Here is a 10986-nt window from a genome sequence, read left to right as displayed (position 1 = left end):
GGGGGACGGGCACCCCGGGGGCTCGGCGGGGAGAGCGTGTCCCGGCACAGCCCCGCGGAGGGCGATGGAGCAACGCGGCGCTGCGGGCCAGGGGAGGTGCGGGGTGAGCCCCAAAACGCCCCCAGCAGCGTTCGGGTGGGTGCGCTGGATGGATCTGTGGGCACCCCCCATGCTGGGGTCAGCCAGGCTTCCTTCCCTGTCCGGATGAGACAGGAGGTGACAAGTTATGGGTGACATCACTGGGGAGCAGGTCCCCAGCCAGAGGAGGAGGAGGAGGAAGGCTCTGGAGAGATGGATCCCACTGCAGCCCAGCGGTGTGGGAGGACATCGTGGTAGAGCCGGGACAGAGTTCCAGGAGGGCTCAGAGAGGATACAGGGGGGCCCAGACAGCGCTGGGGAGGCTCTGAGGGGGTGCAGGGGAACTAAGACAAGGTGCAGGGCGATCCTACACGATGCTAGGTGCTCAGGCGGGGTGCAGACACACTCAGACAGGGGTCTGGATGGTTTACCCCAAACCCAGAGCTCATTGAAGCTTGAGGCTTGGTGTAACCGATGCCAAACCTTGGGCTCATCCCACCAGCAACATTATCCGGACAAGGGGTTAATAAGGGGTCCGATGTCTAGTGAGCAATCCACGGACACAGGACTGGCTTGAGCCACCTGAGAGCTGCACCCCATCTTGGGGGCCGCCCCTGGAACACGCCCCAGCTCCCTGCCATTCCCGGGGGCGGTGGGCTGCCCTGCCCCTGCGAGCCTGTGCCAGCAGGACGGGGGGCTTGCTCTGCGTGTCCTGCCACCAGACGGGCACCTTGCTCCCGTCCCTTGCAAGGCCACAGGGCTCTGTGCGCGATTTGATGTCCCTTCGCTGTCCCCTGCCCCGGGGCTCTCTCGGGGGACTCAGGGAGGCAGTGCCAGGCTTTGGCAGCGGCACAGGCTGGACCCGCGCACTGCCCCGTAAATCCCAGCAGGCAGAGCCTGGGAATCCGCGCCAGCGTCTCCTTCTGCTGCTGGGGACCAGAGCCCCCCCGATGTCGCTGTGCCACGGGCAGGCTGTGCTCCACAGAGAGCGTGCCAGGTGATCCGGAGAGGGATCCGAGCGGGATCCGAGGGAGATCCAAGGGGGATCCAGCAGCCGGCTGGGCTGGCTGGTACAATGAACCATTGCCTGCGAGCGCGGGGAGGAAGGGGGGGGCGAGGGGAGGGGAAGCTCTTGCTCGGCTGCCAGAGCGCCGAAGAGACACGGGAAGCTCGGGCCGGGCGCTCCGGCTCTCCCGCGGCTGCCGGCCCGCGCCCAGCGCTGGGCGAGGCGGGGCTGCCCTGGTTGCCCGGCCGGTGGTCCCGGTGGTCCCGGTGGGAGCGGGGGGTCCATGCCAGCCGGAGCAGAGCTGACGGTAGGAGGTGTGTGCGCGGTGTGTGCTGCCGGGGATGGAGGGCTCACCTCTGGCAGGGCGGGGGTGTCTTTGCATCCCCTTGCTCGATCTGCTGAGAGATGCTCCCTCCGTGTGTGGGGTGGCTCTGGGTCCCGGGTGGGACGGGCACTGAGCTCTGGGAACAGAGGGTCCCGGTCTGTTGGGGGCCTGCCCTCACTGTGCCCTCACTGCTGCCCTGGGAAACGCTTGGGGGTAGCAGGAGACCCCCGTCCTCGCCATTCTGGGGGGCAGCAGGGCAGCGGGGGCTGGGGATGTGTGTGAAGATCGGGGGGCAACCACCGGCTGCACCATCCCGGCTCTCACTGGCGGTGACAGCGCAGTGCCCTCAGCCGTGCCGGACCCGTTCTGGGGAGGGGACAGCACACGGCCCTGGGAGACACGCACACCTGTGCCCCCCTGCCTGCAGGTGCCCGTGGGCTGCCAGCCCAGCCCGTGCTCCGGGGCTGTGTTGGAGGCTGAGCTCTGCCGGGCTGGGGCTGGGGGAGCTCTAGGGGGCTCAGGCCCCAGCCGGAGCGGATGCTCCCCCCGCTCCCTGCAGCTCTGCTCCGTCCCTGATCCTTGGTGTGTCCCAAGGAGGGACAGGAACTCGCTGCTTCCTGCCCTGTACAATTCCCTCCCCACCCCGCTCCTCCCGGGACATTGTATTTGGAGCCCTGGCTGGCTCCCTCCCTCCGCCCCTGCAGCCCCTTGGATCCGGGAATTGCTCTTCTTCCAGCGGAAATCCTGCTTTCCCAGCCAGCGATGGGGCTGGAAGCCCGGCCAAGGGAGCTCCCTCTCTACTGAGCATCTTCTGTCAGGGAGAGGGGCAAGGGGACCCCTCTGTCGTGGCTCTGGTGGCTGACAGGTGGGCTTGTGGAGAAAATCACTTTTGGGGGTTGGCAAGTCCTTCATTTTTCATCCCAGGGAATATCCCTACTTGTGGGCGTCATTGCATCCCTTGTTCTGGAGGAACCTGCTCCCACTGGGAGCCACAGGGGACTCAGCAGGCACTGGGTGAACTGGGAGGACTGGAGCTGGAGCAGTGCTCCATCTCCAGGTGTCACCTGGGTGGACTTGGGGCTGGGGGCAGCAGGAAGGAGGCCGGGACGCGCCACCATCTGCCACAGAGCTGGAACAAGGAGCAGATGGGGGAGGCAGATGTGGCCTCTTGTCGCCTCCCCAGGTCTGTGGGGTCCTGAATATGGGATGGGGACACAGCTCAAGGTCCTGTGTCCTAATGAGCCACTTTCCCCTCTGCGCTGCAGCTACCTCATGTCTAAGCTTTCCTGCTGGGAGCAGGGAGCTCCGCAGAGTGACAGAGGAACCTCGGCGGCAGCGGGCTGGGCTGAGAAGCTCTCTCGGTTCCTCTTCCCAGGGAGCGGGAGCTGCCTCACCTCGGAGCAGTGCAGGGGCAACTGTGGGACGAGGGGGGATTCAGGACACCCAGGGGGCTGCAGCCACCCCTGCCTGACCCTCCCAGCTGCCACCAGGGCTCGAGGTCCTGCTGCTCCTGTGGCCCCTTGATGGCCACAGCACCATTCTCTTCCTCCCCCCAGCCCACACCGTGTTCCTGCTACTTCCTCTTCCCTTGTGTAGCTGTGTGAGTTCCTCTGGCAGCTGCCTCCTGCCCGGTGGGGTTGTGGCCCCTCAGCCTGGCAAATGTCACCGTGGCTTGTTCCCACAGCACGGGTGTGATATTCCCAGCACCCCCATGCTGCTCCATGTGGCCGCATCCTCCCAGAGCCCGAGCTGCCCACTGCTGTCGTTCCCACGAGGGGAGGGGAGGCCAGGGACAGAGGTGACCCCAGGGAGCTTCAGCACTGCAGGTGACATGTGGGGTGACAATTGGGTGTGCAAGGGATATTGTGCCCTGCCTGGGAGCTGGGGATGGGGCTGAGCTGCCCGTGTCCCAGGGGCCTGGGGAGCAGGGCAGAGCAGATGGACGGGCAGTGAGGGCTGTGGCTGCTCCGTGCCCGGCGGGACAGGGGTGAGCAATTGGCCGGGTCTGAGCGGGGCGGGACCTGGCAGCTCGTCCGGGGCTGGTGCTGGGGGAGCCAGGCCCACGGGGGCTCAGTTGCCATCTGCTCCCCAGCTCCAAGCAGCTCCTCCTTGGAAAGGCTGGAGCCAGACACCACCGTGCAGCCACGGACGTGGCAGCAGCTGTGTCCCCTTCCCATGGGCAGCGAGAGGTGGCTCTGGGCCACCCTGGCGAGCTCAGGGCTCTTGGGCGTGCAGGGAAGGGGAAGCCTGGGTGCAGTGCTGCTGCACAGCACCTAAACCCTTGATGCTGTGGTACTGGGGGGTAGCACTTGCCTGGAAGATGCTCCTTGCCATCCCTGCTGGTCAGCCCTGAAATTCATCAAAATTGAAAGTTTCTGAATGTGGGGAGTGGGTGATTCCTACCCAGGAGGGACAGGGTTTGTGAGAGCCAGGGTTGTTCATCAGTTTAAATAGCCACTAATTATCATCAGGAATAAAATCCCCAACCAGCCGAGTTTCCTCAGATTTGGCAACACTGCCCTGTCAGCAACGGCTGTGGCCTTGCCACACCACCAGTGTGGAAAGCAAAGATGGAAGGAGTGAGCTGGGTTTTCCACCCCTACTGAGAGAGAGGAAAGGGAATCAATAACCATGATTGGGAAAACCTGCCTGAGACATCTCATCCACCCCAAAACCTTTGTCTCCTCCAGCTTGCTGGAGTGCAGAGGGCAGGACACCTTCCTGCTCCTTCCCTCTGCTCTCAGCTGGAGGCAGAGTGACCTCTGGCATATTGCAGACTGGAGTGCTCTGCCCAGTGCAAACTGGGCAGACTGGTGTGGGTGGGTGCAGCCAGGGCAAGGACAGGGCTGGGGATGGATGTTTCCTTACAGCCACAACAGGAGAGGTCTGATTTCCTCCTCCTCCTCCTCAACACCTTCTCACCACATGTGGCTGAAGAGCCTGTCCTGACCACTGCAATGTGAGCGGGGACTTTCCTCCCCAAACACCCACTCCCCCGAGCACAGGGTGTGGGCGTGGGGACGCTCTGGGGCTCCTTCCTCGGGTCAGGCTCCCCTTCAGCCTCGGGGCCGCAGCTGCCCCGAAAGGACGTGAGCGGTGTGGTGAGGACACGGCGAGAGAAAAACCCACTGAGGATGTGGTTTCAGCCCGCACCGGGGTGTTGCAGCCCTCGGAGCAATGTTGCAGCTTTGTGGGGGTGTTGCAGATCATTTGAGCTCATGCAGGGGGGTTGCAGCCTCTGAAGGGGTGTTGTAGCCCATGCAGGTGCTGTGGCTCGTGCAGGGGTGTGACAGCCTGTGCATGTGTGCCTCAGTCAGAGCAGGGTGCTGTAACTCCTGCAGAGCTGTTCCAGCCCATGCAAGGGGTGTTGCAGTCCTCGTCGTTGGTGCTGCAGTCCGTGGAGATGTGTCATAGCCCATGGCAGGAGTGTTGCATCCTGTTTTGGGGTGTTTCAATCTATTCAGGGGTCCTTTAGCCCATGGTGAAGTGTTCCAGCATGTGCAGGGCTGTTCCAGGCCATGCAGGGGTGTTGCAGCCCGTACAGGGCTATTTTACCCCACGGAGGGGTGTCACAGCCCACGGCAAGGGTGCTTCAACCTCTGCAGGGATTACCCACCACTTGATGGTCTCCCTGGTGCCCACAGGTGACTCTTGTGCTCCCTGAGGTGACATGGAGCAGCTGAAGTGACCCGAGGAGCCGTCGCAGTGAGTGGAGCTGCCGTGGAGCACCCCCGGGTGCCGGGGGGATGGGGGGCGCCCCGGGCAGCACAGCCCCCCTCGAAGGGTGCCTGGGACACTCCAGGGTGCCCCGCGGTGCTGCCGGGGGGGCGCGGGGCTCACGGACCCTCTGCCCCGCAGGCGGTGCCCAGGATGGGCTGCGTGCCCTGCAAGGAGAAGGGGGCTGGCAAAGGGCAGGCAGGGGGCGAGGGGGGCTCCCTGCAGCCCCCCGCCTCCCAATACGACCCCGACCCCACGCAGCCAGGGGCCATCTTCACCCGCATCCCCGACTTCAACAACTTCCAGGGGCCCGTGGTGCCGCTGGCCGCGTCCTTGGCGGAACCGGGCGGCTTCACCTCGGGCGTGCTGCCGGCGCGGAGCGGGGGCATCGCAGGTCAGCAGCGCGATCGGCGGTGGGGAAGGGTCTCCGGCTGCGCCCCCGGGCGCTCTGGGCTCATCGTGGTCCCCTCCGTGTGCCACAGGCGGGGGGGTGACGCTCTTCATCGCCCTGTACGACTATGAGGCCAGGACGGAGGATGACCTGACGTTCCAGAAAGGGGAGAAATTCCACATCATCAACAACACGTGAGCCCCCCGGAGCTGCTGCCACCCCCAGCACCCACACACCAGCCCGGGAGGCGCCTCTGCGCCTTGGTGGCGCCCAGGACCCAGGCTGGGGACCCTCACGGTCTCAGCAGAGAGGGGTGGGGGACAGCGGGGTCTGTGTGCGGGGTGAGGAGGCACACGGTGGGCGCGTCTGTCTGTCTGTCCATCTTCCTCCACGTTCTCTATTTCCCTGCCTAGGGAGGGGGACTGGTGGGAGGCGAGGTCCCTGAGCTCGGGCGCCACGGGCTACATCCCCAGCAACTACGTGGCCCCTGTGGACTCTATCCAGGCAGAAGAGTGAGTAGCGGGGGAAGAGGGGTGGGCACAAACCCCAACCCGCCCTGCCCCGGGCTGGCACAGGGGCTCCCGGCCCCCGGCGGTGCCTCCCGGCGCTGAGCGCAGCACCCGCAGGTGGTACTTCGGGAAGATCGGGCGCAAAGACGCGGAGCGGCAGCTCCTGTGCCACGGCAACTCCAGAGGCACCTTCCTCATTCGGGAGAGCGAGACGACGAAAGGTACAGGGACAGGGATGGGGACACCGGGGGTTGTGCCCCACGTCCCTCCCTGACCAGCATCCCCACGTAGGTGCCTACTCGCTCTCCATCCGGGACTGGGATGAGGCCAAGGGAGACCACGTGAAGCACTATAAGATTCGGAAACTGGACAGCGGGGGGTACTACATCACCACCCGAGCCCAGTTCAGCACCGTCCAGCAGCTGGTCCAGCACTACATAGGTAGGGTGGGGAGAGGGGCACAAGGGGGGGGCAACAGGAGGGGTAGGGAAAGCTCCGAAGACCCTTTGGTAAGAGACTGGGCTGGCGGGGTTGAGCGGGGGAAGGAGGGGGCTGTTCTGTGGGTGGCATTAGGAGATTCCTGGAGGGTCTCCCCTTTTCCATGCCCAGGGTGCAGGGGGTTCCTCTGGTCTCCGGTGGGGGGGGAGGCATCACCCACCCCTGGGTGCAGCTGGGGGGGAATGGTGGTGCAGCCCAGCTGGGGGGTGCGGAGCCGTCCCTGGGGCAGGTGGAGGGGATGCATTTGTGTGTTGGGAGCCTTGGGGTGGTGGGGGGGGGCAAAGGGCGGGGGGTCCGTGCCCAGGGTGACTCGTGTGCCCCTGTCCCGCTGCAGAGCGGGCGGCCGGGCTGTGCTGCCGCCTGGCCGTGCCGTGCCACAAGGGAACCCCCAAACTGGCCGACCTCTCAGTCAAAACCAAAGACGTGTGGGAGATCCCCCGCGAGTCCCTCCAGCTCCTCAAGAAGCTGGGGAATGGGCAGTTCGGGGAAGTCTGGATGGGTAGGGCCTGGTGGGCAAGCCAGGGCAAGAGGCAGGGGGGACATGGGGGTACCCCCAGGCCTGGCACCCCACTGGGACCAGCCCCTGCCTGCCAGGACAGGCTGAGTGCCTCCAATTCGCTGGAGTGAGGAATCATCCCCTGGCCTGCTCTGGGCTCACAACGGGTACCCCAAAATGTCCCATGTCACCTCTGCATGGGCAAGCACTGCAGAAGGGACCACAAGACCAGGCCAGGGGGTCCCACCTTCGTCATCCTCTTCCTCCAGTGTCCTCTGCTTCCTCCATTCATGCATGCTGCCTTCATCCCATCACATCCCCTCCCTCCTCCTCCCTGCCTGTCCCCACCCCCTGCAGAGTACAACGATGGGTTGTGCCACCTCCTCACCCACCCGTGCCCTGCTGTGAAGCCCCAGACCCTGGGATTAGCTAAGGACGCCTGGGAGATAGCACGGGAATCCATCACCCTCGAGCAGAAACTTGGCATGGGATGTTTCGGACATGTGTGGATGGGTAAGGCTGGCCCAGCCGGCCGGGGTGGGGCAGCACAGGGGGCAGGAGGAGCCTGTCCCGTCCTGGCAGGGAGCACCACAGGGCACCAGGTGGTACCCACTCGTATGGGGGAGGTGGAGATTCGGCACAGAATCCATGAAGGGTTTGGGAATGGGGTGAGGCTGGTACTGGGATGAGGGGAACTCCTTGTCCTGGGTGGGATGCAGTGGGATCACAAACCCCGCCAAGGGATCCCTTCTTTGCTCTGCCCTGAATCCCTGCCCATCCATCCACCCATCCATCCATGCACACACCGCTCTGTGCCAGGCTGTGCCAGGGCTCCTGGTGACTCTGTGTGCCCAACCCAGGCACGTGGAACGGCACCACCAAGGTGGCAGTGAAGACGCTGAAGCCCGGGACAATGTCCCCCGAGGCTTTCCTGGAGGAGGCTCAGATCATGAAGCGGCTGCGGCACGACAAGCTGGTGCAGCTCTACGCCGTGGTGTCGGAGGAGCCCATCTACATCGTCACCGAGTTCATGAGCCAGGGTGAGCGGGCAGTGGGGTCATGGGGCGGGGCACCCTTGGGTTTCGGGGGTCTTTGATGGGGACTCCTCCCGCCTGCAGGCAGCTTGTTGGATTTCCTGAAGGATGGGGACGGTCGCTACCTGAAGCTGCCCCAGCTGGTGGACATGGCTGCCCAGGTACTGGGGGGTGGTACAGGGTGGGACTGACCCCCAGGGCTGCTCTGGGGCTGGTACAGGGTGGGGCTGACCCCCAGGGCTGCTCTGGGGGATGGTACAGAGTGGGACTGACCCCCCAGGGCTGCTCTGGGGGATGGTACAGGGTGGGGCTGACCCCCAGGGCTGCTCTGGGGGGTGGTACAGGGTGGGACTGACCCCCCAGGGCTGCTCTGGGGGAGGGTACAGGGTGGGACTGACCCCCCAGGGCTGCTCTGGGGGATGGTACAGGGTGGGGCTGACCCCCCAGGGCTGCTCTGGGGGGTGGTACAGGGTGGGACTGACCCCCCAGGGCTGCTCTGGGGGCTGGTACAGGGTGGGGCTGACCCCCAGGGCTGCTCTGGGGGATGGTACAGGGTGGGACTGACCCCCCAGGGCTGCTCTGGGGGATGGTACAGGGTGGGACTGACCCCCCAGGGCTGCTCTGGGGGATGGTACAGGGTGGGACTGATCCCCCAGGGCTGCTCTGGGGGATGGTACAGGGTGGGGCTGACCCCCCAGGGCTGCTCTGGGGGGTGGTACAGGGTGGGACTGACCCCCCAGGGCTGCTCTGGGGGATGGTACAGGGTGGGACTGACCCCCCAGGGCTGCTCTGGGGGCCCTCACTGCTCCGTGCCCCCCAGATCGCGGCGGGCATGGCGTACATTGAGCGGATGAACTACATCCACCGGGACCTGCGCGCTGCCAACATCCTGGTGGGAGACAACCTCGTGTGCAAGATCGCTGACTTCGGCCTCGCCCGCCTCATCGAGGACGATGAGTACACGGCACGGCAGGGTGGGAACCCCGCCGTCTCCCCATCTTGTGTCCCTTTGCCTGGACATGGCCATCCCTGGGGCCGAGTGACTGGGGGATGGATACCCCAAATGATGGTGCCCCAGAGAATGGGCAGCCTGCGTGATGGACACCCCAAACTGATGGGTGTTTAGGTGATGGATACCTTGGGTCCCCAGTGCAGGGTGCTGGGTGTCCCGTGTGGGAGCTGCCCCAGGCAGAGGGTCTGATGGGTGCTGGGTCTCCCCAGTGCAGGGTGTCCCCTGTTCAGGGTACCCCGGGTGCAGGACACCCTCAGTGCTTCAGGTGAGGGTGCCTCTGGTGCGGGGTGTCCCAGCTGTGGGTGCCCCAGCTGTGGGATGTCCCCAGCTGTAGGGTGTCCCAGCTGTGGGGTGTCCCAGCTGTGGGATGTCCCCAGCTGTGGGATGTCCCAGCTGTAGGGTGTCCCAGCTGTGGGGTGTCCCAGCTGTGAGTGCCCCAGGTATGGTACTCCAGGTGTAGGTGCAGCCCCAGCCCTGGCTCACCTGTCTCCCCTTGCAGGTGCCAAGTTCCCCATCAAGTGGACGGCGCCGGAGGCTGCGCTTTTCGGCAGGTTCACCATCAAGTCGGACGTCTGGTCCTTTGGCATCCTCCTGACTGAGCTGGTGACCAAAGGCCGGGTGCCCTACCCAGGTATGGCCCACTGGGGCAGGGGCAGCCCTGGGGTGGGCTGGGCAGGGCACAGACATGGCAAGGCTTGTCCCGTGCCTCAGTTTCCCGCTGGCTCATCCCACGGGGGTGCTGTCACTGACTGGGGGGCCCTTGTCTGGCAGGGATGAACAACAGGGAGGTGCTGGAGCAGGTGGAGCGGGGGTACCGCATGCAGTGCCCGGGCAGCTGCCCCCCCTCCCTGCACGAGGTGATGGTGCAGTGCTGGAAGAGGGAGCCCGAGGAGCGCCCCACCTTCGAGTACCTCCAGTCCTTCCTCGAGGACTATTTCACTGCCACCGAGCCCCAGTACCAGCCTGGGGACAACCAGTGACCCGCGGCTGGCACCCCCAGCAAGCGCTGGGGTGCCTTAGGGGTCAATCTCCTATTTTCTTCAGAGGTGGTTGCTTCCTTTAGCTGTGCCCCCCCAGAATGCCTTTTGGGGGGTGCTCAGGGAGGACACAGGGCTTTGCACAAGGATGTTGGACTCAGAGAGGAGACAAAGCAGTGCTCCCCAGCCCCCCCTTCCCCCACTCCTTTACTGCCTTCACACCCAGCTTTGAACCTGAGAAGGGCTTTGGCTGCAGGGGGACTATGGGGAACCTCTGTGAGCCCCCCATACACCCCCTGACCCACAGGAGCACAGGGCTTGAGGGGAGCTCCCCATGCCAGACCCAATCTCTTCTGGAGCACAGCTGGGTGGGCTTCATGCCCCCAAAATCCTGGCACTGACCTGTGGGAGGTCATCTCAACCCTCCCTCCCTTCATATCTCCTTTAATTTATAAGATTTTATATGCCTCCCCCAAGCAGCCATCGCCCCCACCAAGAGATCCCAGCATTTGGGGGACCCCCTTGTCCCTGGCCTTATCTCCTCTGCTTTACGGTAGAGCCAAGTCCTGAAGCCATGCACACACCTCTGCTTGCACGGGGGGTACGGGGGCCCGGCAGGGCGGGGGCAGGGCGAGGGTACGGGCTGGGGTCACCCCCAGCACTCGGGGAGTGGCTGCACAGGGATCCACCGGGGGCTGGGGAGCGCCAGTCCAGGGCAATGGGACGGCTCGGGGAGGAGGTTCCACCCAGCCTGCTGCCCCTCCGGCGCTCCCAGCCCTGTGCCCCATGGCCAGTAGCCCCCCCATCCCCAGGGCAGGGCTGGGGGCAGCAGTGCCATGGGGGAGGGGGGAGGGAAGGGCAGGGGAGGGGTTCGTTGTTTAATTTTTTTTTTTTATTAAGTCTGTAAATACAGAGAAATAAAACCTTTCTAACAAACGGGGGG

The 10986-nt window shown here is 64.8% G+C and overlaps 1 protein-coding gene across 5 annotated transcripts; it reads left to right on the top strand.

The window, feature by feature from the left end:
- Positions 1–1006: 1006 nt before the first annotated feature.
- FGR (FGR proto-oncogene, Src family tyrosine kinase) lies at positions 1007–10580 on the top strand. 5 transcript variants are annotated; one of them, XM_079325644.1, is made up of 13 exons: positions 1007–1075; positions 5054–5114; positions 5268–5520; positions 5609–5711; positions 5931–6029; positions 6144–6247; positions 6318–6467; positions 6859–7023; positions 7881–8060; positions 8139–8215; positions 8875–9028; positions 9566–9697; positions 9838–10579. In XM_079325644.1, the coding sequence occupies exons 3-13, from the start codon at positions 5280–5282 to the stop codon at positions 10044–10046; spliced, it is 1614 nt and encodes a 537-aa protein (XP_079181770.1). In that variant the 5' UTR covers positions 1007–1075; positions 5054–5114; positions 5268–5279; the 3' UTR covers positions 10047–10579. The 5 variants fall into 5 exon arrangements, with proteins under 5 accessions (XP_079181770.1, XP_079181771.1, XP_079181769.1 ...); XM_079325645.1 differs by lacking the exons at positions 1007–1075; positions 6859–7023 and adding exons at positions 1201–1398; positions 7378–7533 and having other exon boundaries at positions 9838–10580; XM_079325643.1 differs by lacking the exon at positions 1007–1075 and adding an exon at positions 1202–1391.
- The last annotated feature ends 406 nt before the right edge of the window (positions 10581–10986 follow it).

This window comes from Erithacus rubecula, assembly GCF_903797595.1.
Source record: "Erithacus rubecula genome assembly, chromosome: 23".
In the NCBI taxonomy this organism is placed as follows: Eukaryota; Metazoa; Chordata; class Aves; order Passeriformes; family Muscicapidae; genus Erithacus; species Erithacus rubecula.
This window is presented reverse-complemented; position numbering and strand designations above follow the sequence as displayed.